The sequence below is a fragment of the Danio aesculapii genome, chromosome 19, assembly GCF_903798145.1.
Source record: "Danio aesculapii chromosome 19, fDanAes4.1, whole genome shotgun sequence".
In the NCBI taxonomy this organism is placed as follows: domain Eukaryota; kingdom Metazoa; phylum Chordata; class Actinopteri; order Cypriniformes; family Danionidae; genus Danio; species Danio aesculapii.
In genome coordinates this window covers 46,738,477-46,765,976 of record NC_079453.1, presented here as the reverse complement: position 1 = coordinate 46,765,976, position 27,500 = coordinate 46,738,477, and the positions used below count along the sequence as shown (strand labels likewise).

The following is a 27,500-nucleotide window of genomic DNA, read 5'->3' as shown; positions in this document are numbered from 1 at the left end:
TACTAATTTTTCATTAGCCCTAAATAAGACGGGAGTTCTCGAGACCTACCTGAGCTCAAACTCTCCTCTCATGCTGCAAACGGGAGGGAGCCCCGGGATTGAGGATCTTAACAGCATGCCAAACTCGCTTAATAATCAATCACAAGTGTGAACTCTCTGATTATCAAATGTTGAGGAGGAAAAGTCATTGTTATTTGTATTATCTATTACTCTTATTTTCTTTATTATATTATGTTGTTTCTTGTATTTTTACTCAAAGTCTTAAAACTTGTTGATGATGTTGAATAGAAGATTTGCTATTATGGGCTAAAACCTTCTGCCCCTGATATATATATATATATATATATATATATATATATATATATATATATATATATATATATATATATATATATATATATAAGCCTCAAAAGTACATTATGTTGTCTAACAGCAGTAATATTTGTCAAACTGTAGAGTGTCTCTCTGCTTGTTGCTGACTGTATATGGGTGGAGTAATACACAAAGGTGGAGGGTGAAGAGGCATTTGTGTGCTGTTGCTGGCAAAATATCGCATATATATATATATAATTTGCAATATAAAATGTTGCAGATGAGAAGATTCCATATTCAAAAGATCCAGAATGTATTTTAGTCCTCAAAGTTACAAAATCCTCAAAATTACATAATAAGAATGCATAATTTACATATTAAGTGAAAACGGTGTAGGCTGAAGCCTTGGCTTATTTTGCCTACCTATTTTAATATTAAGCTTCACCTAAACTGCAATAATAATTCAAACGATTTATTTATTTATTTATTTATTTATTTATTTATTTATTTATTTATTTATTTATTTATTTATTTATGGTAAATGTAAAATAGTAATGTTGTTTGTTGTTGTTTTTGTATCGATATATAACTAGAAATGGCCAGAAATACTAAGACTATGCTGTAAAAATATATGTTACTTAACATATTTTGTGTTTCACAAGTGTTTTTTGTTCATTTAAAGTGGTGAATTGCATTATGGGATCTTGATTTCTGCTCTATCGACTTCCGATGTTGATAATTCAACTCTACAGTTTAACAAAGTGACTTTTATTTACATTTTAGTAGTTTGAAATAAATAATAAAGAGAAATAAGTGTGTAAAATAATAGAAAATGTAATGCAGTTTATTACAAGGTGTTTGTAGCGTAATATACAGTGCAACACCAACACAGACAATATATCACTTTAAACTAATAAAAATGGTCATAAAAGTCACTTTTTCCAACTTTTCAAGGTTGAAAGTTGTTAAACGAAAGATCAAGGTCCTATAATGTAATTCAAAAGCATAAATAAATATGGGAAAAAATCACAAAAAATAAAGCAAACTGCTAATTTATGGATATTTTTACAGTGTATTAACATCACTGTTACTCTCTCTACTCAAGGTTTTTAGTATATAAGGTTTAATCCTGAAGCGATTCTTCAGCTTTCACTACTGTGCCCTTGAGCAAGGCTCTTAACCTGGGGCCGCTCCGGGGACTGTCCCTCGAACTCTATTAAAATATCAAATAAAGACTTTATTGTCAGTTTTATTGAGCCGTAATGTGCATATCACCTTACTGCAATGGCAGTTGCTGAAATATATTCTCATATAAACAGCATGGGAGGATTTTAGCTTCAAAAGTTCTTTGGAGTGTTATGAAATGTGTCTCTATCCTCACGACTCTACCTCACGACTTGCTCTTCATATTTCCGCTATATTTGCACACGGACTTTCCACTCCAATCCTTTCAGGAAAGTCATTTGTGCTGGAGAGTTTTTCAGCTTTGTTTCCTTCAAGGTTGAACATTATATACCCAGATTTAATTGTTGCTAGCACTGCGTATCCTGGCTGAACTTCCTTTCAACCCAGGCCTCGAGTAGATTTAGCTGATGAGTTTGGTGGTCATTTCTGTATTATCAGCATGGAGGATTAAATGAAGCCTTTAACAAAAATTAAGATGTGATTCCTAAGATGAGATTTAGAATGATAATAAATATGTAAATGGTAATGTTGATGTGTTTGGTCTTGGCGGAATAGATCTGCTACACTGCTGCTGCTGCTTTGATTATTATGGCAGAGCAAGTTTAACTTATTTTTTTAGTATTTTTAGATTAACTATTGGTTGAGAATAAGTTGACATGACTAGAACATTTCATTTGATGTAACAAAATTTAAGGCAGTAAGTTTTTTTTTTACGGTGTGGATAGAAAGCCGTTTTGGACATAGCTTTTGTCTTTACAAATGATTTATGGACTCAATTGATTCATTCAAAAATGCTGACTCATTCAGGAACAAAAGTCAACTGTTAATCAAAAGACGCAAAGGTTAACAAAACCAAGAAAAACAGTCCAGGTTGATAATATTATGTTGAAAAATGTATGACAATTAAAGGGATAGGATTCAGGAACAAAAGTCAACTGTTAATCAAAAGACGCAAAGGTTAACAAAACCAAGAAAAACAGTCCAGGTTGATAATATTATGTTGAAAAATGTATGACAATTAAAGGATAGTTGTTTCAAAACTTTATAAGTATTAGTCAATGTTAACAGTACCCCTGAGCTGTTAATTCACAAGGGCTGTTTAATGCATTGCGGAGATGCCGTGAATTAATTTGCACTGTATAAACATCTCTGTCATGACAAAATTAGATTTAGTGTGGGGCTAAATATGTATTTGGCTATGTTGATGTGTTTGGGCTTTGCGGAATAGATCTGCTACGCTGCTACTGCATTTATTTTTTTGCCAGTGCAAGTTTAACTTATTATTTTTAGTCAGATTGATTAATGTAAGTCGGAATGACTAGAAAATTTAATTAGATGTAACTAAACAATTTAAGGCAGTACAATTTTTTTACAGTGTGGATAGAGAGCCATTTTGGACAAAGCTTCTGTCTTTATAAATTAATTATTGATTCAATTAGTTCGTTGCTGAATCTTTCAGCAACAAAACTCAACTCTTAATCAAAAGACACAAAGGTTGACAAAACCAAGAAAAACATGCCAGATTGATAATATTATGCTGAAATATGTATGACAATTAAAGGGATTGTTGTTCCAAACCTTTATAAGATTTAGTTAATATCAACAGAATATCATTTGTAATGTTAGATGTTGAGGATTAAAAGTCAGTAATTTTTTTGCATTTTTTTAATCATTAATTATTCTATCCCTTTAATGTAATATTTAAAAATCCAGAATGTTCAAAGTAAAATCAGCCGACCAGCTGATGAGCTGCCCAAAAATGATGGACAAATATAACAACTACGCTTATATAAACTCACCGGCTACTTAATTAGGTACACCTGTCCGTCTGCTCGTTAACTCAAATTTGAATCAGCCAATCACATGGCAGCAACTTATTGCATTTAAGCATGTAGTCATGGTCAAGATGATCTGCTGCAGTTCAAACCGAGCATCAGAATGGGGAAGAAAGGGGAATTTAAGTTACTTTGAACATGGCATGTTTGTTAGTGCCAGACAGGCTGATCTGGGTATTTCAGAAACTGCTGACCTACTGGGATTTTCACGCACAACCATCTCTAGGGTTTACAAAGAATGGTCGGAAAAAGAGAAAATGTCCAGTGAGCGGCAGTTCTGTGGCACAAATGCCTTGTTGATGCCAGAGGTCAGAGGAGAATGGCCAGACTGGTTCCAGCTGATAAAAAGGCAACAGTAACTCAAATAAGGTTACAACCGAGGTCTGCAGAAGAGCATCTCTGAACACACAACACGTCCAACCTTGAGATGGATGGGCTACAGCAGCAGAAGGCCACACCAGGTGCCACTCCTGTCAGCTAAGAATAGGAAACTGAGACTACAATTCACACAGGCTCACCAAAATAGGACAACAGAAGATTGGAAAAACGTTGCCTGGTTTGATGAGTCTCGATTTCTGCTGCAACATTCGCATGGTACACTCTCAGAAATAAAGGTACGCGAGCTGTTACTGGGGTGGTACGTTTTCAAAAGTGCATATTGGTACCTCAAAAGTATATATTGTCCATCCTTTTATGACCACAGTGTACCCATCTTCTGATGGCTACTTCCAGCAGGATAATGCGCCATGTCATAAAGCGTGAATCATCTCAGACTGGTTTCTTGAACATGACAGTGAGTTCACTGTATTCAAATGGCCTCCACAGTCACCAGAGCTCAACCCAATAGAGCAACTTTGGGATGTGGTGGAACAGAAGATTCGAATCATGGATGTGCAGCCGACAAATCTGCAGCAACTGCGTGATTCTATCATATCAATATGGAACAAAATCTCTGAGGAATATTTCCAGTACCTTGTTGAATCTATGCCATGAAGGATTAAGGCAGTTCAGAAGGCAAAATGGGGTCCAACCTAGTACTAGTAAGGTGTACCTAATAAAGTGGCCGGTGAGTGTATACTAACTTTTGACTGTTAAAAGCTATTAGTTACTAGTTAATTAGTTAAAGTTATGGTAACTGATGACCTTAACTTTTCCAAATTTGATTGTAATGCAGTAATGTGAAAGCTGCTTTGAACAGTAATCATTATGAAAAGCGCTATACATATAATCTTGAATTGAATGGAAAAAAGTGAGTAGATGCCTACACCTCCTCCTACCTGCCTATTTGAGATATAAATAGTCCTCGCACCTACATCCTCTTCACACGACAGAGGTTTTGTGCAGGTGGAGAAGAAAGTTATATTAAGCTGTGCATTTTTGGAGTACTTTTGAGCTGAGATGAAATCCAAACTGACATCCCATGATCTGGGTGCTTTTTTGGCTTTAGCCTCCTGTCAGTTGTTTTTTCGGGCTTATGAAATCAGCTCGTTCATTTCCGTCGTTAGGATATGAAAATTCCCACGTCAACATGTTAATACTTTGTTTCAGTTCAAAGGCTGAGGATGGGTTTGAATTGGCTGGCAGTCTCTTGTGAATGTTGGGTAAAAACTAAGTCTAGCATTATGAAAGCTTGTCTCTTTCTGTGAGTCTCTACTTCTGTCAAGACTCTCACTGAGTTTGATTGACGCGCCTATTGATGTGCTTATGGTGGGTTTCAAGCTGAGTGTGTGACTACAGTGCCTTCAGAAAATATTCAACCCATTGGATCCTCTCACATTCTGATCTTGTTGCGCCATCGGATTGTAAAACATATTTTCATGCATGTTTTTTTTCTTGGTCTCTGCTCTAACCATTCAATGTTAGCATCGTTTGTAGTGTTCACAGATAAATTCACGCTCTAGTAAGGCCATTCTAGAGAGCTAATCTTGCTTTAAAGCCTTTTCTTTGTAGTATTTGCAACATCCTTTGGCTCATTTTTTTCCTTGCCGCATGGTCTTTCAGGCCCTAAATGCAGATCTCTGGCTGTAGAGTTCCTCCACCTTTATTTATTATTTTTTTAAAGATTATTTTATTTTATTATTTTTATTATTTTAGTTTGTTATGTTTGTATTGTTTTGTATTTATTTATTTATTTATTTATTTATCTATTTATTTATCTATTCATTTTATTTAGAAAAGTGGAAAACCCTCCACCTATTTAAAATAATTTATATGTAATTTTTTTTAAACATTCTGAATGCTCTGTTAATGCACGGCCAGCTTATTTTATTTATTTTATTTTATTTTATTTTATTTTATTGTATTTTATTTTATTTTATTTTATTTTATTTTATTTTATTTTATTTTATTTTATTTAGTTTTATTTTATTTTATTTATTTTTTTATTTTTTTATTTTTATTTTTTTTTGTTTTGTTTTGTTTTATTTTATTTTATTTTATTTTATTTTGGTTTATTTGAGTGTTTCATGTTTTGTTTTGTTTTTTATTGATTTTTGTTGTGTTTATTAATTTATTTATTTATTTTGAGATGTTGCAAATCATCCTATTCAAAATAATTTACATATAATTTTAAAATATTCTATTATACATTCTGAATGCTCAGTTAATGCACGGCCAGCTTGTTACAACTAAGTTATATATATATATATTTTTTTCAATATTTATTGGTTTTATTTTAGTTTTAGTTTGTTTTGTTTATTTAAATAAATAACTCATCCTATTGAAAAAAAAAATATATATATATATATAATTTTATTTTTACATTCTGAATGCTCAGTAAATGCATAGTCAGCTTGTGACTTTATTTTATTTCATTTTATTTATTGTTATTTATTTATTTATTTATTTACAGAAGTGGCAAATCATCCTATTCAAAAAAATTTACATGTAATTTTAAAATATTCTAATACACATTCTGAATGCTCTGTTAATGCACGACCAGCTTATGTGACTTATTCTATTTTTGTTTTGTTTTGTTTTGTTTTGTTTTGTTTTGTTTTGTTTTGTTTTGTTTTGTTTTGTTTTGTTTTGTTTTGTTTTGTTTTGTTTTGTTTATTTAGAGATGTGGCAAATCATCCTGTTAAAAATACTTATTACATTATACTATTAAATATAGTTGTAAAATATTCAATTCAATTAATCTTTATTTGTATAGTGGTTTTACAATGTAGATTGTGTCAAAGCAGCTTCACATAGAAGATTAAGCAAATTTAAACAGTGTCAGTTCAGTTTTTTTAGTGTTTAAGTTCATTTCAGTTTAGAATAGTTCAGTTCAGTGTTTTAATATTTACTGCTGAGAGTCCAAACACTGAAGAGTAATCCGTCGATGCACATCTCTACAAGTCCCGAACTATGCAAGCCAGTGGCGACAACCACTTCACCAATTGGCGAAAGTGAAGGATAAAATAACCTGGAGAGAAACCAGGCTCAGTTGGGTATGACCAATTCTCCTATGGCCAAACATCTTGTGCAGAGCTGCAGTCTAGGCGCCGGAGGCTGGAGAACGCTGGACGTCAGCGAAGATGATTTTAATATTTAAGATTATAGTATTCTATTATATATTCTTAATGCTCTGTTAATGCATGACTAGTGTATGTGACTGTGCCTACAATAATTGTTTAGAAATTAGTTTAATAAATTATTTCAGAGATTAGATTTGAGATTAATTAATTTAGTAGTAAAAAATTGAATTATGCATACTGCTATTGTTTTGTTCTTTTTGGAATAATTCATTCATTCATTCATTTTCTTTTCGGCATAGTCCCTTTATTAATTCGGGGTTGCCACAGCGGAATGAACCGCCAACTTATCCAGCACATGTTTTAGGTGTTTGCAACACATACACTATGGACAATTTAGCCTTCCCAATTCATCTGTACCACATGTGTTTGGACTGTGGGGGAAACCGGAGCACCCGGAGGAAACCCACGCGAATGCAGCGAGAACATGCAAACTACACACAGAAACGCCAACTTACCCAGTCGAGGCTCGAACCAGCAACTTTCTTGCTGTGAGGCGACAGCACTACCTACTGCGCCACTGTGTCGCCCTTTTGGAAAAAATAGAACAAATGCATCATAGAACAAATGCATCCGTTTACAGTATTCTTAACATTTACTGTATATATATATATATATATATATATATATATATATATATATATATATATATATATATATATATATATATATATATATATATACATACATATACAGACTACAAAACTCATATTACACCGTGGGGATTTTATTACATAAGATAAGAAACCAATCAGGACTTTTTTAATCAAACTCAAATGTAATACATATTTACAATTGATTAAAAAATGCCTGTGGTTACTCTTAAGAGAAACTAGCCTCATGCATCCACTCGAAACTGCAAAATGAAAGTTCATTTTGAGAGAAGGTCATAAGTTTAAATTAAGCAGTTTTTAATTGTGGCATAAGTGCTCAAATATTTGATGAACCTCTGCACCTTTTAGAAAATGAAAGAATCACTCTTTATTACAATATTTAGAAGGGAAAAAAACTATTTCCTTCCAGACTAATCTCTGTCATAAAAAATGCCATTGCTAAACTCCAGTGGGTGAAAAGTGTAATAAAGCAGATAATGTGACCTTTTCACAAATGATAAAATATTCATCTGCGGCCTGTGACTCCAAATATCTCCAAAACAGCAGGCTGAGGCATGTTGAAGTTTTACACTTTTACATCTTATTATGGGGCAAGTGAGAGAATCCTCAGAGCCTTTATACAGGGTTCCCACAGGTCAAATACTGTAATTTCTGGAATATCATGGTATTTTAAACAGTTCTTTCCAAACATTAAAAGTCAGGGAATTTTTTATTTCATTTGCCAAACCATGGAATATCAGGGTTTTTTTGTTTGTTTTTCTCTTTAAAATTTAAATATATAAATAATTTTTCCATTTATCACTGTTTTATCACCCTACAAAAATAAGATGGTACATCTCAAAAGGATAAAAATTAACTTAAATCATTATATATATATATGTATGTATGTATGTATGTATATATGTATGTATGTATATATATGTGTATGGATATATATATGTATGTATGATTTGAGTTAATTTTTTTATTAGCATTATCCGTTTGAGATGTACCATCTTTTTTTTGTAGGGTGATAAAATTATTTATATATTTAAATTTTAAAGAGAAAAACAAACAAAAAAAAAAAATATATATATATATATATATATATTTATATGTTTATATATGTATATATTATATATTTATATGTTTATATATGTATATATTCACCACTCCCTATGGCCAGTTTTTTAATACATTAATTTTAATAGACAATAATTTATAATTATAAAATAATTTTATAATCTTAATTTTGATTAAGAGTCTACCATGTAAACAGCTATTTTTGATTACCTTAATCTGACTAAACAGAGATGAAATTAAGACATGGTGAGTATGCCGATTTTAGTGGCAATATTGAAGTGCAGTACATGTAAACACTGCAATCAAACTATATACTATTCGTCACAGGGGGCATGCATGAAATGTTCCTGAATGAAAGTGAAAGTGCCAAACTACAGTTAAAGTCGACAAATTGAAAATGAAACACCTGAAATTACATGAAACTCTGGAGGAAATGTGGATAGCTTATTGATGCAATGAAATTAATTGAATTATATGTAATAACATGTAAAACAGAATTATGAAAGAAACCTTCAAAAATCAACTCATGTAAACACCTTAATCACATTATTGTCTTATTCAGATTAACGCAAATAATTCAATAACTGATGTCCATGTAAACGTAGTCACTGTTTACAAGTGAATGTACTAGGGCTGTGCAATTAATCGAAAATTCGGTTTCAATTTTGGCTTCTAACGATTATGAAAAAACATTCATCGAGATAAACAAAAACAATTATTGCATCATAGGCCGCCCCCTTTCCAGTTGTACACATTTGTTTCTCTGCAAAGCTCAGTTTCACGTGAACATTACTAATAACATGTACTGTAATGTAACGTTTGCTGCACGGGATGCGCATCGTTCATTGATGTACATTCGAATCTTTCATGTTTTTAAAAGCACGAAAGAGCACATGCTGATGTATGTGTGCGCTCAGCCTCAGAGACGAGAAGAGCACACACATGTAAAGTCATCTCAATGCGAGCGCTTTAATGGTCAAATACATGCACATTTGTGTCAGAGCGCTGTGTTTAGTGATAATTCATATTAACACTTAAGGGGGCTAATAATATTGACCTTAAAATAGGTTTCAAAATATTTAGACCTGCTTTTATTCTAGTGGAAATAAAACAAATAAGCCTTTCTCCAGAAGAAAAAATAGTATAGGAAATACTGTGAAAAATTGCTCTGTTAAACATCATTTGGGAAATATTTATATTAAAAAAAAAAGTCACAGGAGGGCGAATAATTTTGACTTCAACTGATAATCGTTTTGATTAATCGTGATTACAATTATGACCAAAATAATCGTGATTATGATTTTTCCCATAATCGAGCAGCGCTAGAATGTACCCACAAATCATGTTGCACTACTTGCTTTTTCAACCTGAAGTACCTCTTTTGCACAATATATTGCTCTGTCTTATGTAAAAGTACTTGTATAGTCTGTCTTAGGTGTAGGCCCACACGGAATCTGCGTGTGCAGATTTTTAACCCATCATTGATTCTGTGAATTCACTTGTGTAAATGTGTGTAAACTTATATTTATCCAGTTTTTAAATTAATTTCAGTAATATTATTGACTAACATGAAAATATTCAAATGATTTATTTACAATACAATTTGTAAAGTAATATAGTACTAACATAGTAGATTTCATGCTTTCCGCTACATTCATTCTTCCATGGCGGGGCACCAAAATCATCCCACCACAGCTACATTACAGCTTCTCATTCAAAACATTCAGTCGTTTTTTTAAATAGCGGGTTATAATCGCACCAAAAATTTATTAAAAAGCAAGAGAATTATAACAGCGCAAACTTTTCTGTAATCGTAGGAGTGCTGTGCGTTCTTTGTTTAACCCTTTAAGGTGACGAGCTGACTGACTGACTGACTGACTGACAGGTGCGTGAGGCCAGCAAACATATTTTATTTATAGATAAAGGTCTGTGGTTCTGCATACAATGACTTTATCTTGCTGGAGATTATAGCCGTTTCACTTTACTTTAGGACGGATTAATACCGCTCTGTAGGTCTGAGACGTTCATAAATATTCCTAGCAAATCTAATAAATGTTGGAGACATACTCATCACATAAACGCGCTAAATCAAACTTCAGCAGCGTTTATTTGAGAGTGCACAAGACAATCTGCACTTGAGCAGCGTATATTTGAGGGCGCGCAAGACGTTTTGTTCACGAGCGGAGGAAATCGGAGCTCGAACACAGAGATTGACATGCTCGTAGGCTATTACATGAATGTGATCTCGACTTAATACTGCGCTCACGACATTTGTCAATGAAATAACGCCACATGTAGTGGGTAGATCTGTGTAAAATACCCAACAGAGGCTGCCACCACAGCTGGAAAAAAATCCTAGAGGAAACACTGGATATATTATATGAGAGACTTGCTTTGTTTACCAAATAAACGATCTAATTGGATTTGCTTTGTAAACATTAAACAAAAGTTAAAAAGGTATTACTTTTTATTTCATATATTAAGTTTTTAGTTATGATACGCCAAAATAATTCTGCAGAAATCCACAGATTTTTACCCAAATTCTGCGCAGAAATAGCAAAACATGTCCGCAGATTCCGTCTTGCCCTAGTTATGTGTATAGTTAAGTATGTATAGTAAATGTGTAGGCTTAAAATAGCTCTTACATCAAGTGTTGTGTCAGTATTTATAATTATGTTTCACGAGTTCACACTTGCAATAGTTTCAGAATAAAGCGTATTTGGCGTGCTGTCCGGGGAGAGGGCTCTGAGCTCGGGGAAGACACCCAAACTCGAGTTATTCCTCTTATCAGGAAACAAAGAGGAATAGGGATTCGAGCGAAGTATCTAGCCCGGCCCCAGAACGCTCCCCCCGGGATTGTAATGCTTAAGAGGTGAGGTGATGGGATGGTGGAGGGATGCTAAAGTCGTAAGATGCTGAAGGTAAGATAGCTTTGGTATATATAGGGGTTTGGTCAAGAACTGATTGGATAATAGAATAATTGTCAATGACGTATTTGATACTGAAACTTCTGCGCGTGCTCCTCCCCAAATTTGTTTATAAAACATCACTTATGTAGCACTTGAGACATGGCATTTCATCCCACTTTATGTCCACACATGTAGCAGAATGACAATAAAGCTCAACTTGCCTAGACTAAAGCCTGTTTATAATAGGGTTTGGGTGAATGTGTGATTGAGAGCCGAGTCGCAGGGGTCTGTTCATAGTGGTGATTTAGGAACTGATGGGGTCTGCTTTCTGTCTGTCTCTGTCTGTGTGTGTGTGTGTGTTGAACAGCTCTGTACTGCAGCACTCCGGACTCTCCTCTTCATGGATCTATAAGCAGTCAGACTGGAGGACACCTCAACAGTCTGGTTCGCTGGACCTGTGACCGTGGATACCGGCTTATAGGAAAGAGCACCGCCGTCTGTAAGAAAACCTCCTTCGGCTTCTATGACTGGGATGCCCCGGTTCCTGCTTGCCAAGGTAAGATCCGGCAAAAAAAAGGGAACTTTTATTAAGGCAATAAGCCCCAAATTTGGTAACATTTGCAGCATTAATAGTTAAATAAGAGGTTCAAGTCCTGGCTGTGTCTGTTGGCATTTCTGTGTGGAGTTTGCATGTTCTCCCCGTGTTGGCATGGGTTTCTTCCGGGTGCTCCGGTTTCCCCCACAGTCCAAAAACATACGCTATAGGTAAATGAGATGAACTGAAGGGTGATGCGGTGGCACAGTAGGTAGTGCTGTCGCCTTACAGCAAGAAGATCGCTAGTTCGAGCCCCTACTGGGTCAGTTGGCATTTCTGTGTGGAGTTTGCATGTTCTCCCAGTGTTCGTGTGGGTTTCCTCCAGGTGCTCTCGTTTCCCCCAAAGTCCAAAGACATGTGGTATAGGTGAATTGGGAAAGTTAAAATTGTGCGCAGTGTATGTGTGTGATTGTGTGTGTAAGGGTGTTTCCCAGTGATGGGTTGCAGCTGGAAGGGCATCCGCTGCATAAGACATATGCTAGATAAGTTGGCAGTTCATTCTACTGGGGTTACCCCAGATTAATAAAGAAAAAAAGCCGAAAAGAAAATGAATGAATGAGAAAATTGCCATAGTATATTAGTGTGTGTATGAGTGCGAGACTGATTGGGTGTTTTCCAGTACTGGGTTACAGCTAGAAGGGCATTCACTGTGTAAAACATATGCTGAAATAGTTGGCGGTTCATTCCGCTGTGGCACCACTGATAAATAAGGGACTAAGCCGAAGGAAAATGAATGAATGAGTAGTTAAATGTAATGTAATCTGTAGATCAATGGTTTTGTCTGTGCTTTTATTTGATGTGTGAATGGAAACGTCACTAAATATGATACATCACACCTCCTGGTTGTGGTCCACTCCACTTTTAGACACACACTTGTGACATTCCTGTAATTAGTAATAAGGTGTATGACCCCTTTAAGAACATGCGCCCCTTTTTGTTGACATAGTTCCATTAGACACGAGTCCTGCATGTGTATTGTTGCTCTGTTTATTTAAATTTTTATTTTATTTTAGTAACGTTAACCCTGTGTGCGGCATTTTGATTGTATAGGACAGTTTATCCATTTCCTGAACAATAAAATGGGGGATCGTCTTTGTGAACCTTGCGTATATAAGACCATCCATATCCATTTCTTTTCCTGCCACCATTTTCAAGTGAACAAGGGAGGTTTACATGGACAGACTCTGGATCCCTCGAGGATTCCTACAGTATGTCCGCTCCTGTGTCTATTTTTCCCACAATGTAACACGATTGTGATGTCAAAACAGTGTAGTTCCCAGGTGCTCAATGGTTTTGGGCACTTGATTTAAACCCATTGAGATGTTCTTCCAATAGTGGACACTTATGTAACATAATGACGTACAGTTGAGGTCAGAATTATTCACCCTCCTGTCAATTATATTTTCTTTTTCAAATGTTTTCCAAATGATGTTGAACAGAGCAAGGAATTTTTCACAGGATTTCCTATAATATTTTGTCTTTTTGTTTTATTTCAGCTAGAATAAAAGCAGTTTTTAATCTTTTAATACCATTTTAAGGTCAATATTATTAGCAATATTTTTTTTTGATTGTCTACAGAACAAACCATCGTTATACAACGACTTGCCTAATTACCCTAATTAACCTATTCAAGTTTTTAAATGTCACTTTAAGCTGAATACTACACTCCCTGATAAAAGTCTTGTTGTAAGAACAACAAATAATAACTTGACCTCTAGTTGATCATTTGGAAAAGTGGCAGAAGATCGATTTTTCTGATGAACCATCTGTTGAACTGCATCCCAATCATCACAAATACTGCAGAAGACCTACTGGAACTCACATGGACCCAAGATTCTCAGAGAAATCAGTCAAGTTTGGTGAAGGAGATATCATGGTTTGGGGTTACATTCAGTGATCTGCAGAGTGGATGGCAACATCAACAGCCTGAGGTATCAAGACATTTGTGCTTCCCATTACATTACAAACCACAGGAGAGGGCAAATTCTTCAGCAGGATAGCACTCCTCATACTTCAGCCTCCACATCAAAGCTCCTGAAAGCAAAAAGGTCAAGGTGCTCCAGGATCGGGCAGCACAGTCACCAGATATGAACATTATTGAGCATGTCTGGGGTAAGATGGAGGAGGCATTGAAGATGAATCCAAAGAATCTTGATGAACTCTGGGAGTCCTGCAGGAACGCTTTCTTTGCCAATCCAGATGACTTTATTAATAAGTGATTTGAGTCATTGCAGAGATGTATGGATGCAGTCCTCCAAGCTCATGATGGAGTCAGACACAATATTCATTCTTTTTCCTTACTGTCCTAATTAAATCATTCAAAATCAAGGCATGATCATATTTTGTTTTGGTAAAATAAACTTAATCTAGAGGCCTTCGCCTTTTATATAAGCCACTTCTGATACCAAATGACCAGCTAGAAGTCAAGATATTATTTGTTGTTCCTAAAACTTGGATAGGACAAGACTTTTGTCAGGTAGTGTGGTATCTTGAAACAATATCTAGTCAATTATTATGTACTATCATCATAGCAAAGGTCAAATAAATCAGTTATTAGAAATGATTTATAAAACTACTATGTTTAGAAATGTGCTGATTTTTTTTTTTTTTTATTTCCTTTAAACAGAAATTGGGAAAATAAAATATACAGGAGTGGCTAATAATTCAGGGGAGCTAATAATTCTGACTTCAACTGTATGTGATCCTGGAATACCAAATCAGTCATAAATTTGAAATAGAGATTTAAACATCATCTGAAAGCTGAATAAATAAGCTTTCCATCAATGTTCGATTTGTTAGGATGATAGTTCTGGCTTTAACTGTAAATCTAAGGGAACTAGATGGAGGAAAGTTAGCGAGTGAAGGGCATAAAAAAGTTTAACTGGAATGCAGCTCCTGTCCAAAAATCACAAGAAGCTCTCTGTTTTGTAAAATTCTTATCTTGCAAATTCATTTTTCAGAAAATTTAAGCAATAAATGCGGTTTTTATGGTTGATTAATATTGTTAATATTTAACAGTCATTTTGTACAGCCTTATTCAATAGCCCCACAACTGATTCACAGTAAAAAAAACAACATGGTGTGGATTAAAACTGTTTTTCTGAGCGCTCATATTGATATTCAGCAGGCATGTGGGAAAGTTTTCTTTTTCTGCTTTCAGTATTTCAAAGTTAAGCTCAATCGATAGCATTTGTTGCGTAATATTGATTACCACAAAAAGTAGAAAGTTGACTCATCCCTCATTTTCTTTCAAAAAAGCCAAAATCAAGGTTACCATGAGGCATTTACAGTGGACATTATTAGTTGGTTGTTTTATAAGCAGAAATGTGAAGATGATAATTGTATAAAAACCCTGAAGACTTTTTTTTTTGGCTTGATTATTAGGTTTGAGGAGTGGCACGGTGGCTCAATGGTTAGCACTGTCACCTTACAGCAAGAAAGTCTCTGGTTCGAGTCCCGGCTGGGCCAGTTGGCATTTCTGTGTGGAGTTTGTATGTTCTTACCGTGTTGATGTGGGTTTCCTCCGGGTGCTCCGGTTTCCCCCACAGTCCAAACACATGCGCTATAGGGGAATTGAATAAACTACATTGTCCATAGTGGATGACTGTTTGTGTGGGTGTTTCCCAGTACTTCGCAGGAAGGGCACCCGCTGAGTGAAACATACAGTATGCTGGAAAGTTGGCGGTTCATTCTGCTGTGGAGACCCTTGATAAATAAGAGACTAAGCCAAAGGAAAATAAATGAATGAATACTAGGTTTGACAACTTTATTTGATGTGTATATTTGAATATAATATTGAAAAGAAACATTTTTTTAAAACATAAACGTTTTATTGATTTCATTATTTGCAAATAATACATACAGTAGGAATATCAAATACAGAACATTAACATATGAACACAACCAAAAGGAAAGGAACATAATATATGTCATATTTATGTATATGCATATTAAATAATATATGTAAATGATGTTAATTAGTAAACGCGCACACACATACACACAAAACTGCCAATAGACCATTTCAGTGTGGTGATGTCATTGGCCCATGAACATTTCCTGCTTGTTATCAAACTATTTCAAAACTGTAACAAGAGGCAATTCAATCATAACCAACATTAAAACAGCTATCATAACATTATTGATCAGTATGTGGCTCTTTTTGGACTCCCGGAAGCTTTAGAGAATACAAATGTACAACAGGAAATACGTTGGGACCATTGTTTTTGTTTACATATCTCAAAATGGTTTATATCATAGCCATTATTATTTTGTTCCATTGCTTGTTTGCTAACATTGTGAATCACAGAAATGCAGAAATGTACTCCATGTATTAAAATACATTTCAATCCATTCGAAACAGTGAGCATTTTAACATACTATCATTCAATTATTCATTATTCAATTAGTAATTATTTTTACTAAATCAAAATCATACAAACTTCAGCCTACTATAGTTTTGTATATATATATATATATATATATATATATATATATATATATATATATATATAGATGTATAGTTATATAGATATATATATAAATATAGATATAGATTTTTTTCCTTTCCATAAACTTACATAAATATAAAAAAAATAATAAAAAAATACATCAAAACATTAAATATAAATTAATTAATTAATTTATAATAAGAATATTTTTATTTGATATGTTTTTAAATATATATTTATTTGATATATTTTTTATGTTTAATTTATAAATATAAAGTTATTATTGTTATTTTTTATTATTATTATTAATATTATCATTGTTATTATTAATATTATTATTGTTGTTGTTGTTAGTACTATTATCAATAACAATAATAATAAAATGATAAATAATAATAAAAAAAAATATTTCTGTGAATCGGTGTTGATTGGCGCAGTGGGTAGCGTTGTCGCCTCACAGCAAGAAGGTCGCTGGTTCGAGCCTCTGCCAGGTCATTTGGCATTTCTGTGTGGAGTTTGCATGTTCTCCCCGTGGGTTTCCTCCGGGTGCTCCGGTTTCCCCCACAAGTCCAAAAACATGCGCTTTAGAATTGGGTAAGCTAAATTGTCCGTAGTGTATGTGTGTGAATGAGTGTATGGGTGTTTCCCAGTGATGGGTTACAGCTGGAAGGTTCATCCGCTGCGTAAAACATATGCTGGAATAGTTGCCGGTTCATTTCGGAAATAAGCCGAAAAAGAAAATAAATAAATAAACAATAATAATAATAACAATAATAATAATTAAAATTGGACTCATTTCTGAAGGATCTTGTGACTGATGCCGCCCTACTCATAATTCTCTGTTTATAAAGCCGTATGTGGCTATTACACAACCATAATACACTGTGATATAGTCTGGTTCGTTAGTTCGTTGGATCGTTTTGCTTTCTCACTACAATCGATCTGCTCATTTCAGTTCAATCAAACCGAGACCACCTCATTCAGGCGATCTTGTACCGATTTATTTGGCACCGATCTGAGCACAATTGTGGGTTTCACATATGCCAAACGAATGAGACAGGTTCCGAAACAAATGTCTATGTGTGAAAGCACCCTAAGATTGTATTTGCACGCAATGTCATACAATACTTGACATTTTTATTGTATTTAGTTAACTTTTAATTTTAAGTTTGGGGTATTTTTGGTTTGATTTATTGTAAAACCTTGAAAAAACTTAAAGACATGTTGTACAAAAAATAAAAAAACATATTTACAAACACACAATATACATTATATTCATATGTGTTTTCAACAGATGGTCAAAGTCTTATCATTCACTCTCATTGCACATGTCTGACTGTGACCTACATTTTTCCCTTTTTTTGCACGCAATAGAGGGATGAAGTCGAAATTAATTTTCATACTAATCAACATTATAAGCTTAACTCATAATAAACACTTTATATTCCAGTATTATATTGACTAAAACACCCAAGTGGGCTTTTTTAAAGTCAGCAGGTAGTCCTTCAGTGTTTGCAGATACGATCAGTAATTTCCCTTACGTCTCTCTAACAAGCTTTTACGGTCAGTGATGGAGACGCAGTAATTACCGTTGCCACTTTTCTCACTGATGCTGTTTATTCATGATCTGTTTCATTTGTCACATTAATGAGTGATCTTCAGCGCTCTCTCTTTCTCCATCTGCTTCACCTAGATTCAGCTTCACGGCAGAGGAGATGAGCCTGAATAAATAGTTTCTGAGGTGGTGCATTCATGCGGGGCCCAAAACTCCTGCTCTAATGTGACAGAATGGGCCCCTCTGAGGGCCACGGGCTCCGGTGCCGCTAACGTCAAGTGACACTTAAATCACTCTGTAAACTTACAGAAGCATTCTGGGCACTTTTTGTTTTTTTGGTGTTGTCTCAAAACAAAGCAACAAGAGTTCATCTCATGTCAGTGTCAAGTGGACCAGCGTTGTTCTTTGGTTATTGTTGTGCTCATGGTGACGCACTGCAGGGAAATACACTACACTCAAACCTTAAACTACTTATTTAAAGGGCACATTGTTTACCTCTTTTTTATGATTTAATATTAATATTATGGTTCTTCTGAGTGTGCCAGTTTAGGTTCAGTTTAAAACACAATTCAGATTTGTTTCTTATAATGTGTTAAAAAGTGTCATGTTGGGGGCGTGTCCACAGTTCGCTGATTTATGGGTGTGTTGCTTCACATGTAAATTAGTTTCGGCTTCCCGCCAACGTAACAAGGGGGCGGGGCCATGAGCTCACCCGCTCTGCGTTTGCAACAGAGTCTGACAGGCAGACTGAGAGGAGCCGGAGTGAGAGGATCTGCATTCATTCGTACATATACGACTCGGACACAGACCAAGCAGAGAGTACAAAATCATTTGTGTCTTTGTACAGTTTTACAGCCAACTGTGTGCTAGTTTCAAGTGCCGAGCTTGTACACAGCAACTAATAACCACGCACACTGAATTAACTTTGACTGAGGCACCGGATGCGGCGCTCGAAGCCGCGACACGGCACACCAGACACTCTCTGTGGAAACATGAAGTGTCCCGAATCGTCGCGCCACGCATTTTTGAATTCTAAACATAGGTTTCTGCAGCGGCCCGCGGCGCCCAGCCGTCGACTTGAGTGTACCCTGATAGAAACCTATGTTTAGAATTCTAAAACGCATGCTAGTTAAGATCACAGGGAGCTTCTGGGATCCCGAGAAATGCAAACGGCTGAAGTATAAGGTAGACTCAATGAGAAGTACACATGTTTGCAAACCTACCTAAAGATACAACCAATAATTCCGATTAGAGTGATAATGTGGAGAATATTGATCTTGTGTTGAGCCCAATGAGCCTTGCATCTAAAAATAGAGCTAGGGTGTTCCTTTAGTGATATCGCTTCGACTCACGCTGAAAATGGCGGACGTGAATCAACAAACTGAGGATATGATGACGCGCCTGTCAATCAATATTGGTGGGGGGGGACTGCTCTCCTACGTAAAGTTGCGGTCGGTTTGAAAACCGCTCCAATTGGTCCACCGTTTTTTATGTTGTTAAATTGAAAAAAAAGCACTGGGTGTGTTTATATCACCCCAATATGACGGTCTATACACCATACATGCACATATGTCTGTCCAAACAGCTTGAAAAGTAGATTTTTTACCATAGGTGCCCTTTAAAATGAGCTGAAACAAAACAATTTTGAGAGTTTTTTTCGGTCAGGGAGTGGCTAATTGTTTTATGTTCAATCCACTAAAAATTGTTATGTTAACTTAATTGATTTCTGTTGAGACAAATTGTGTGGATCCCTGCATTTTTCAATGAGCACAGTTGTTTGTATTCAACACTTATTATTATAGTTTTCCAATTTCCATATTTGCGATGCCTGTATTTTGGAATTTTTTTTTTACAGTCCACTTAGAATCCAACATGGAAATCAGTTTTGTTTTTTATTGGCATTGATTGTTTTGAAATTCAAATGGCTCTTACATGCCTGTGTTTTTATTTCTGTAATAAATATGGCTTTCAAGCCAACAGTTTGAGGATCTTGATGGTTTATTTCTTCATGTATGTTGTTTACATGAAGAAATCTGTGTCACAAGTTAAGCAAAAATTATGATAAATAATCATATTTTGAATTTAAATAGTTTCTTTGTCTTGAATTTACATTCATTTTACATTTGAATAGCCAAAAAAGTGCAGTTAATTAGTTAATTTTTTTAATCGATTGACAGTACTAATATATATATATATATATATATATATATATATATATATATATATATATATATATATATATATATATATATATATATATATATATATATCTTAGTACTGTCAATCAATTAAAAAAATTTACTAACTAATATATATAATTTTTGGCCCACCTGGAATGTCAATTGGCCCAACCTAAAGTTCCAAGCTGGAGCCGGGCCTGGCTGTCATGCGTCCTTATTTTAATTAATTAATTTTTTTTTATTATAATTGTTTTTTTTTTATGACGATGAGCAATAAAACATTATAAGCGAAAAGCTGTGATTTAATTTTGAATAGTGACACCCACAGACATCGTCACCAGATATAAATCAGAGGTAAGACTTTCTCATACATAGCAGTTGGCTTATGCGTTATAGGCTTTACATTATAGAGAGAAATCACTGATAAGCCAAGACTGCAGTTCGATCAGTTTTCCTAATGCATAAACAGCTTTTGTTAATAGTTCAGCATGCTTTCACTTTCGTATTTGACATGAAACGCACATTTACCGGTGGGAATGACATCCCACCCTACTCATAATTCTCTCTTCATATAGTCATACATGCCTATTAGCCTGGTTTGGATTGTATTGCTTTCTCACTACAATCAATCCGCTCCAGAGTTCGTTTCAATTGAGCCGAGACCACCTCATTCAGGCGATCTCGGACCAATTGTTTTGGCGCGGATCCGAATGCGATTGCTTGATTCACATATGCCAAATGAACCACACTAACTGGGGAACGCGCCACGTTCCGTAACAAAAGTTTGAAAGCACCCTTATTGGTTTTTGCAATTTTAAGGTGATTGAACATTGAAAATATGTACAAAAGCACACACATCACTTCAACTGGGTGCTCAGCCAAACTGCAAAAAGTACGAAATATATATTTTCAAAAAGGCGGCAACACCAAAGCTCATACAATGCTAATTTATTAAATACATCAGACAGCGTTCATCACAGTAAGTTGCTCCTTTTTGTTCACTTCTGGATTGTATAATCTCCTATTATCTCACAACAAGAAAAAAACTGAAAAAATACACATTTATAAATGATACAATATAGATATTCAAAATGAAAATACAGAAACAAACCATGATATTACATCACAAATTAAAGAAAGCAGAATATAACCAGGAAATACAACAAAATTATACAACAAAAAACCTTTAACCAAACACTTAAACCTCTTAGAGACAATGTACTGTATCTAGAGTCAAAATCCAAAAGGCTTCATGTTGTAACAGCAATTTATTCAGATCTGAAGAAGTTTTGAGTGTAGTTTAGTACTTGGCGAAACAGACCATAAACACGCCGATTTTGTAACTACATACAGTTCACCGGAAGCACTTGACACAGGTTACTGACAAATTAAAAGTCCTTCTGCCTACCAGTGCATATACCCTATTAAACAAAAGATTTAATAACATTTAATAACAGTTTACAATATCGATATTTTCATATGTTCAAATGCTAGAAAGGTAGACATCCTTAACAGTTCACAGCCTGATCTCACAAGAAAACGTAAGTATTTTACGTTTTGACAGTTTAGTGGCTAATTTGTACGAATTCGTACCAGTTCAGTCGTACGAAATTGTACGATTTTAAAAAGGAGGCGTGGCACCTAACCCCACCCCTAAACCCAACCGTCATTGGCAGATGAGCAAATCGTACTAAATTGTAAGAATTAGATCGTACGAATTCGTACGAATTAGCCACTAAATCAAAAAGTTACGAATTGCCGTGAGATTGTGTTGGTTCACAGCATCTAAAAGATTGAAAACCCCTGATCTAGTAAACCTATTAATAAAAATAAAAAAACTGGTTTTCATATAGCAAATCGCCTCAAAGTCAGCCTGAACAATTCCTTAGAAAGATCAATACGGTGTTAAAAGCAATATCTGACAAGCCCGACACAAAAGAGCAAAAGAAAAACAACAGTATGTGATTTTAGATGATCAACGTCAAGGTTTACTTGCACTTAATGGCAGATATTTTTTATAAACACTGAAACAGCATTCAAAGAGCTGAACTGTTCCATTATATCTACACTACGCTTGTCATCGGTGGCACAAACCAGCCAATGAAACGCCACATTTCGCTTCTTGTTCACCTTCTCGCTTATGCAAGCAGCTCTGGAACATATGATTTATCAACGCACTGTACTTTTAGATGACACTAAGTGTGAATCATTGCTGTGCACAGACTCACTAGATTTATAGAGCAGCAAAACCACTGGTACATTTGGGAAACAAAGAGGCCTTAGAGGCAAAACAACACACACTGCTTGGGAAAAAGGTGAACAATAGAACTAAACCTTTAAGAAAGAGCATTCAGAAAGAACATGTAATTATATTATTTCTGTATTAATATATCGTTAAATACATTACATTAATAACCCATACTTTTTTTTATTTAATATTATTTAATTCATTCATTTTTTTTATATACAGTTGAAGTCAGAATTATTAGCCCCCCTGAATTATTAGCCCCCTGTTTATTTTTTTCCCCGATTTCTGTTTAACGGAGAGAAGATTTTTTTCAACACATTTCTAAACATATCAGTGTTAATAACTCATTTCTAATAACTGATTTATTTTATCTTTGCAGAGTAAATAATATTTGACTAGATATTCTTCAAGACACTTCTATACAGCTTAAAGTGACATTTAAAGGCTTAACTAGGTTAATTAGGTTAACTAGGCTGGGTAGGGTAATTAGGCAAGTTATTGTATAGTGATGGTTTGTTCTGTAAACAATTGAAAAAATATATAGCTTAAAGGGGCTAATAATTTTGACCTTAAAATGGTTCATAATGTAAAACTGCTTTTATTCTAGCCAAAATAAAAGAAATAAGCCTTTCTCCAGAAGAAAATATATTATCAGACATACTGTGAAAATTTCCTTGCTCTGTTAAACATCATTTGGGAAATATTTAAAAAAGAAAAAAATAATTCAAAGGAGGGCTAATAATTCTGACTTCAACTGTAAATGTAAAAGAGGGGCATCAAGGTGGCTCAGTGGTTAGCACTCTCACCTCACAGCAAGAAGGTGGCTGGTTCGAGTCCCGGGTGGACCAGTTGGCATTGTGGAGTTTGCATGTTCTCCCAGTGTTTGGCGTGGGTTTCCACTGGGTGCTCCGGTTTCCCTCAAAGACGTGCGCTGTTGGTGAATTGAAAAACTAAATTGGCTGTCGTGTATGTGTGTAAACGAGTGTGTATAGGTGTTTCCCAGTACTGGGTTGTGGCTGTAAGGGCATCCCCTGCGTGAAACATATGCTGGAATAGTTGGCGGTTCATTCCGCTGTGGTGACCTCTGATAAATAAAGAACTAAGCCGAAGGAAAATGAATGAATGTTTATAAATACAGTGCATCTGGAAAGTATTCATCGCGCTTCACTTTGTCCACATTGTTTTATGTTACAGCCTTATTCCAAAGTGGATTAAACTCATTTATTTTCTCAAAATTCTTCACACAATATCCCATAGTGACAAGGTGAAAAAAGATTTTTGAAATTGTTGTAAATTTATTAAAAATCAGATGTACATCAGTATTTGCCGTGAAGCTCTAAATTGAGCTCAGGTACATTCTGTCTCCACTGACCATTCTTGAGATGTTTCAGCAGCTTCACTGGAGTTCACCTGTGATCAATTCAGTTGATTGAACAAGATTTGAAAAGTCAAACACCTGTCTATATAAGGTCCCAGGGTTGATAGTGCATGGTAAAGCACAAACCAAGCATAAAGACAAAGGAATTGTTTGTAGACCTCAGAGACAGGATTGTCTCGAGGCACAAGGATGGGGAAGGTTAAAGAAAAATATCTGCTGCCTCGAAAGTTCCAATGAGCACAGTGGCCTCCATCATCCATAAGTGTAAGATGTTTGGAACCACCAGGACTCTTCCTAGAGCTGGCAGGCCATCTAAGCTGAGTGATCAGGGGAGAAGGGCCTTAGTCAGGGAGGTGATCAATAACCCGATGGCCACTCTGTCTAAGCTCCAGCATTCTTCTGTTGAGAGAGAAGAACCTTATAGAAGGACAACCATCTTGCAGCAATCCACCAATCAGGCCTGTATGGTAGAGTGGCCAGACAGAAGCCACTCCCCGCCAAAAGGCATCTGAAGGACTCTCAGACCATAAGAAACAAAATTCTCTGGTCTGATGAGACTAAAATTGAACTCTTTGGGGTGAACGCCAGGCGTTACCTTTGAAGTAAACCAGGCACCGCTCATCACCAGGCTAATACCATCCCTACAGTGAAGCATGGTGGTGGCAGCATCATGCTGTGGGGATGTTTTCCAGCAGCAGGAACTGGAAGACTAGTCAGGATAGAGGGAAAGATGAATGCAGCAATGTACAGAGACATCCTGAATGAAAACCTGCTTCAGAGTGCTCTTGACGTCAGACTGGGGTGAAGGTTCATCTTCCAGCAGGACAATGACCGAAAGCACACCACAAAAATATCAATGGAGTGACTTCACAACAACTTAGTAAATGTCCTTGAGTGGCCCAGCCAGAGCCCAGAACTAAATCCTATTGAACATCTCTGGAGAGATCTGAAAATGGCTGTACACCATCGCTTCCCATCCAACCTGATAGAGCTTGAGAGGTACTGCAAAGAGGAATGGGCAAAAATTCCCAAAAGACAGGTGTGCCAAGCTTGTGGCGTCATATTCAAAAAGACTTGAGGCTGTAATCGCTGTCAAAAGTGCATCAACAAAATATTGAGCAAAGGCTGTGAATACTGATGTACATGTGATCTTTCAGGTTTTTTATTTTTAATAAATTTGCAACAATTTCAAAAAAAATCATTTTCCACATTGTCATTATGGAATATTGTGTGAAGAATTTTGAGGAAATAAATTAATTTAATCCATTTTGGAATAAGGCTGTAATTTAAAAAAAATTTGAAAAAAGGGAAGTGAATCTTTATTTTTTTATTTTATTTTTTTTTATTAATTGCAATTACCTCACTGTTTATATTGATATATATTTGTGGTGTCTTATATATATTATATACTGTATTTAGCATCTTCTCTGTTATATCTGCCACTGGGTGTCTTGAATTTGTATTAGTCAAATAAATCATGCATTAAAAAAAATAAATACTCACACATGTGTAGAGTTCGTCTGGACACATATCTAATATCTATAATGTGACTTCAAATAAACTCATGAACACCAACATAAAAAACAAGTAAACGTCTTGAAAAAAACAGCCGATGAAATATCCAATGTTCAATTCTCCAATGGCAATGGAATATTCTGCTGGAGTAATAAGCAATGATCAGAGGTTTTTAATTATTTTGTCATAGTTATATTTAAACTTATGATTTAACATTCCATATGTCTCTCTTTTTCCCCCCATAAGCCGTGTCCTGTGGACTGCCCAAGGCTCCAGTGAACGGAGGAGTGCTTGCGATGGACTACTCGGTGGGCACACGTGTGACCTACTTCTGCAGCGATGGCTACCGGCTGTCCTCCAAAGAGCTGACCAGCGCTGTGTGCCAGCCTGACGGCACCTGGAGCAACCACAACAAGGTCCCTCGCTGCTCAGGTACAGACACACGAGATGCAGAGCCCCCCGGCATCAAGAGTACAGCAGATAAAGACATTCAGACACTGTAAAAGAGAAAGCAGAGCGCTTTAAAGGTGTACTGTTATGCCTTGTTTTTTTTACTAAATGTTATGTAGAAAATATCTAGTGTCTTCAAAATGTGAAATATAGCTCAAAATAGCTCCTGGGTTGTTTATTATACTATGTTGCCTTTTTAGGGTGAAAACAAACAATACTTTTGCTATGTCCGCAATTGCATACTTCCATACTATATAGTATGCTAAAAACACTATACAAGCCAAGTAGTATGACTGAATTAGAAAAACAGCATGCGAAAATACCCGGATGACCTACTACTTCCGGCGAGATTCTGAAGTGCGCATTCGAAGCACTGCCAGAGACTTCATGAATGGGAGTGAATATCACATAGTGATTATGACTAACATTGCATGTAGTACATCCCAATTGCATTTATACTATATACAAGATGTCCGCGAGGTCTTAAAAAGTCTTTTTACGATATTTTAACGATCTAGGCGTAAAGTCTAAGAAGTGTCTGAATTCACTTTTGCGGTTTTAAACAACATGATGCAAAATGGGAAAATTACTGTTGCGCTGGTCTGAAATTAGCAAAAAATTGCACCAAACACATCTTGCACCTTATTGCACCAGGTGTATGGTAGGGCCTTAAGAGTTTTTTGTAATGGCCAGGTTGGACCAATGGAATTGGAGAAATACAAATGTATTTAATTTTTTAACCACATATTTGAATGTGTCAAAACAAGAAAACTTTTTAATGACAAGTTTAAAGCATATTTATTATGAAGAAAACTACACAAATAATCAAATATGTATATATTTGTTTGCTTTTGGTTCAAATGAATTCAAGTCCTATTCAACCTAATGCGTTTCTGTTAAAAAAACTTAAGTTTTATGCCTGTTTATAAATAATATGTTCACTCACAATTGTTTTCTGTAAATAGTTTTTGAGTAAATTAATATATTGCCGTTATTATCATGAGAAATTGTAATTGAGGAAACATGTAATTGTTTTGTTTTTTTTTCCTGATTAGGGAATTGAATTTAATAAAAATTGCATTCAAATATCTAACAGCTGTTGTGAAATAAACATCTCTTTGCAATAAAAAACTTAAATATATATTATCAATCTAAATCATTTAGATGGATTGTTTAATGGGTGTCAGCCCGATTGGGTAACTTTACTTTTAAAATTAAGACCTGTTTAAAATGATTTAAGACCTACAAAACAATGGGCCCTATCATACACCCGCCGAAATAAGGTGCAAGACGTGTTTGCCGCGATGTGTTGCTATTTTCAGACCAGCGCAACCTTAATTTTCCCGTTTTCTGCCACATTGTTTAGAAAGCAAATCCATTTGTGCACTTTGTGGACTCGTGGGTGTGCCGGTCAAGAAAAGAGGTGTGTTAGGTGCATTGTTGGCATGTTGCTATTTTGAGGAACTAAAGTAGACTGTGCAATAGACCAGCTGAAACAGGTCTAAAGTCCAGCGCAGAGCGTGTTAGTTGTGCGCCTCGCTTAAAACACACAGGACGCACAACAATACACAAATATCTTTACAAATCAAAAAGAATTAAAGAATTAAAATGTTACAAAAAGTATTACTTTCTACATAAATATAAAAAACACTGCCTCTATGCCTTCTTCATCTTGGGGGCCTTTTTTCAGTTT

The 27,500-nt window shown here is 35.3% G+C and overlaps 1 protein-coding gene across 1 annotated transcript in view; it reads left to right on the top strand.

Annotated features, from left to right (window-relative positions):
- Positions 1-27,500, top strand: part of csmd3b (CUB and Sushi multiple domains 3b) — a 1,051,207-nt gene that overhangs the window by 837,054 nt on the left and 186,653 nt on the right. The window contains exons 49-50 of the mRNA XM_056479206.1: positions 11,803-11,991; positions 25,604-25,789. Of these exons, the coding sequence (XP_056335181.1) occupies positions 11,803-11,991; positions 25,604-25,789 (375 nt within the window). The remainder of the gene's footprint in view (positions 1-11,802; positions 11,992-25,603; positions 25,790-27,500) is intronic.